Below are 4,142 nucleotides of genomic sequence, written 5' to 3'. Positions count from 1 at the left end.
CTGGGGGCGGGGATGCACCTCACACACGGTCTTGGTGTTCTCCAGGTCGCCGGCGCACAGCATGTCTGGCAGGATGTAGGAGGGGTGGCCGTGCAGCAGCTGGCACAGCAGCTTTGGGATCAGGGGCAGGGCCACCTCCTGGAGCCTGCTGGAGGTCTCGCCTGCGGGGGCGGGGCGGGGGGGCGCTGAGCCGGGTGCCTCGGGCGGCCCTGGCAGAGCGCCTCCCGCTGCTCCCGCTGGGACAGGAGTGCCGCCCCCCCCGCTGCCTCGGGGAGCTCGCAGGCAGCCCCCCAACTGAGCCCTGGAGGGGAGCCCTTCAGGAACAGGCCCCGGAGTGTGCCGGTCGCATCCCGCGTGGCCTCGTCCATGCTGACAGACACAGGAACTGGCCTCGCAGTGCCCGGAGCCATGTCCCGCTCCAGCCGTGCTGCGCCGGAGTGTGGCCCACAGCCAGAGCTGCCACTGACCCGCCGCTGCGGGGCTGCCTGAGGCCGCCCTCTGGAGCTGTAGACACGCCGGGGAGGAAGCCGAGGCCGCTGACCGCGCGGCGCGGGGCGGCCGCTGTGTGCAAGGCAGCAGGGCCTGGGGGCCCAGCGGAGGGCGCAGGGACACCGGCCAGCCTCCACCGTGGGTGCTCAGAGAGGCCGGAGACGCTGGACAGCGACGCCGGCTGCAGCTCGCTCGGGGCTGTGGGGGTCACGGGACAGACCTGCGTCCTGCTGCCGGCCAGCGGCCAGGCGGCACTCACAGGAAGGTGTTCTCCCTGGGGACTCGCGAGGCTGGGCTGTGGCCCTGAGCTGAGGGGTAGGAGCGCCAGCCCTGAGGTGGCCTCCTGGGAGCCCGTCCCAGACTGTGAGGAGGCCCCAGGCAGCTGCGCCCCACAGTGTATGTCAGCGACTCAGCGGCCCCTGCCCACACACCCTGTCACGGCGGGGAGAGGCCTTGGGCGGACCTCGGTCTCCCCACTGACCTGGGGCTGGGGCCGCGTTTCCAGTAGTCAGGAGCAGAGAACCTGGGCACAGCCAGAACCCGGGCGAGGCCCCGCGGGCAGCACCCTCCTACTCCCACGGCCGCGGCCACACAGAGCCAGGAGGACGAGGGGCGGGAGCCACGAGGCCGCATCCCGGCGGGGCAGACACAGACCTCGGTGCACAGGGAGCGGGGTGGGGGCCCAAGGCGGCAACTGTGGGCGGATCGTCTGGCTGCTGCGAGCCTGGAGCCTGTCAGGGGCCGGTCGGCAAGCCAAGGGTGACGATGGCCAGTTCCAGCCTGGTCAGTAGCAGCTGCCCACCTCGCCCCGGCAGGCAGCTGCGCACGGCGCGTGAGCCGGGCGGAGGAAGGAGCCGAGCGCTACGGCTGCTCGTGAGCAGGCGCGGGCACCGAGGCGGCCTCACCGCCGCGCACCTCCCGCCGTCCTGACCCCTTTCCTTTTGCTGAGGTGACGACCTGAGTCTTGGCTGGGCTGGGGTCAGACACCAAAGTCCAGGCCCTTCAAAAGCAACTGCACCTAGGGAAGCTGGAAGGGGGCACAGACACCGAGGCTGGCAGAGACGCCTGGGCCGCAGACGGGCGCTGACCTCGCACAGAGACAGTCACAGCCGCCCGAGCCACAGAGGCAGCAGCCGGGCTCCCACAGCGCGTTAGCTGTGCCCTGCTCAGCAACAAATCTCATGCGTGCAGAGAGCAGGAAATACACCTGCTGAAAGAAAAATACAGTCCAGTGGACTCTCTTGACATAGTGGCAGATACTTTAAGCACCTTTAAAACAGCGCTAACAATGGCCAGAGAGCTAAAGAGATGTAGAGAGAAGCCAAGAAAACTGTGTGAGGACAGAATGGACATATCAGTAAGAGACAGGAAACAAAAGAAAGTGCAAAAGTCCTGGAGCAGGGAAGGTCATAAACGGAAAAGGAAAGCTCGCTGATGTGCTTCAGAGGCAGTCGCTGGAAGTCGCTGAATCTGAGGGACAGAAGCCAGAAAGAAAAGCCAAGCGAACAGGACCTGAGGGCCCTCACAGCCAAGCGCAGCCTGGAGTCCCACGGGAGAGGCGCTAAGGGCGAGGCGGACTCAGGGCGGCCAGGCCGGTGAGACACGGACACACAGCCCAGCGTCGACACGCGCCAAGTTCTGGGAACTCACAGCTGAGCGCGCCCTGTGCTCCAGCTTTCCAAAGCTGAAGACAGAAATCTCCAAGAGCAGCCTGCAGGTGAAACCAGAGGACATGAAACAGGGACTTAAGCTGGACACGGGGAAATAAAAATTTCTATTAAAGGTGAGGACATGGGAAATTATACATGCTAGGTTGCAAATACACTTTGCTTTTCCTGTAATTTCAAAGATGGTAACTTAGGGCCCTCCCGGGTGGTGCAGTGGGCTGACGCGCGGCGCGGCGATGCTGGCCACAGCTGCTTCAGCTCTCGTTCCAGCCCTGTCCCAGGGGTGACCCCAGCGGACCTCTCCTGACCGTCCGCTCCTCCCCTCAGCAGTGGACTTCGTGACCTGCCTGCTCTGCTTCCCCGTCGGTCTCTGGTGAGTCCTCTCAACACCCTGCACCTCTCGCCTGCACCCCAGTTCTGCATGCATGCATAAATAAGCGAATCTTTAAAAGATTGAAACTAAAAATAGCATTGGTACAAAAACCAGTTAACTCCCACTGATGCCAAATCTTGTTTTCTACGTAATTAAGGAGACTAATTCACTTAAAAGATTTGCTTGTTTGGGGGGACACACAGTCCAAAGATGCCAGGAGTTGAATCCTTTCACGACAGTCCACTAAACACAAAAGACAGGAATGCAGGAAACGGGCCAGGGAGCTGCAGGACACTGAAGTGAGCCCCACTCCAGCAGCGATCACTTTAACTGCAAATGGATTAACTTCCAGTCAGAAGACAGAGACGGCTGGAGTGGACAAAAGCAGATGACCTGCTGGCTACAAGAAACCTCTAAAATAAAGAGGGTGTGAGGTCTTCTTGGGGGGAGCCAGAACAGCACATGGGCTTTTCAGCTTTGCGCTTACTGCTAAGTTGGAAAGTCAAAGCGAGACCGCTCTCAGACTTGTGTTCCGACAGAGTAAACAGCAGTAGCTGCATTCATCCCGACGGAGCAAAGCCGGCAGGGGTAAGACAAAGCTCCACGTGGCCCGGCAACCAGATGGTGACCAGCGGTGGGGACTCCCCGCCACGGATCTGCGGCCCTGAACCAAGACACTTTCCCTGTGGCGCCACCGAGCCGCCTCCCGTCCACTGCTCCCACACGTGGCCTGACCTGTGCTCACCTTTCTGCGCCTTGAGTCCCCATCCTGTGGTCCAGCAAGAAAGGTTGAGAAGGTCCACGTCTGGGGGTGGGAGGCAGACTGGGCGCACAGAGTCAGAAAATTCGATGGGGGACTTCAGCTGCAGCAGAGCGATGTCGCCTCCAACTGGGTGGTACATTTTGAAGGTGGGGTGCAGGATCACCTGGTGCACCTCAAACCACTGAGTATGTCTGCCGGCGACCTCAAGGTCCACCAGGCCGACGTACACGTCAAGCGCCCTGACGTTCATGTGCCTGTGGGGGTGGGGGACAAGTCGCGCACCTCTAGTGCCTCCAGCCGGAGAGGAGCTGTCCTCCGCGCATAGAGCCGGAGCCCGAGATGGCCGTGGCTGGCTCTGGCTGAGGGGTGGGCACAGCGGGGGACCGTCCGGCGGAAGCCCGCACAGAAGCCCGGCCTGGGCCCCTGGGGCCCATCAAGTGGGCATGCTGGCCGCCACGCCTGGGAGTGGGCTGCTGGGTGGGTGGTGACCTGTCCACCAAGGCAAGTCCCTCTCACTGCCCGCAGTGACTGGGCTCCTTGGCCATCTCAAGAGCGGACGGGCCCTGAAGCCCCGGCCTGGTGGGGAGGAGCTGCCCGGCGGAGCTGCCCACCGGAGCTGGGCTGACCCCTTGGCCCGGCTCCGCGTGGGCCCTGCAGCCTGGAGCGTGCAGCCCACGCACCGGCTGAAGCAGTGGGCGGCCGACAGCACCCAGGACGCGTGGATGACAGACCCGCCGCAGACGTGGAAGCCCAGGTAGTGCACGCTCGCCTGCCAAGGCCACTTCCCCTCCGGGGCGTCGGCGCCGCCGATGATCTTCCCGGGCAAGCCCCGCTGGCCGCAGGCTGCGGG

General features: G+C 63.6%; 1 protein-coding gene across 1 annotated transcript in view; it reads right to left on the bottom strand.

Moving 5' to 3' along the window:
• Positions 1–4,142, bottom strand: part of PRSS38 (protease, serine, 38) — a gene marked incomplete at its 3' end in the record, with an annotated part of 12,038 nt that overhangs the window by 1,449 nt on the left and 6,447 nt on the right. Inside the window, exons 3-5 of the mRNA XM_012734924.1 lie at positions 3,973–4,135; positions 3,275–3,546; positions 24–161 (exon numbers count right to left, since the gene is read on the bottom strand). Coding sequence (XP_012590378.1) covers positions 24–161; positions 3,275–3,546; positions 3,973–4,135 — 573 coding nt within the window. The remainder of the gene's footprint in view (positions 1–23; positions 162–3,274; positions 3,547–3,972; positions 4,136–4,142) is intronic.

Source organism: Condylura cristata, unplaced genomic scaffold (assembly GCF_000260355.1).
Source record: "Condylura cristata isolate star-nosed mole 26May11 unplaced genomic scaffold, ConCri1.0 scaffold00109, whole genome shotgun sequence".
Taxonomy (NCBI): Eukaryota; Metazoa; Chordata; class Mammalia; order Eulipotyphla; family Talpidae; genus Condylura; species Condylura cristata.
This window is presented reverse-complemented; position numbering and strand designations above follow the sequence as displayed.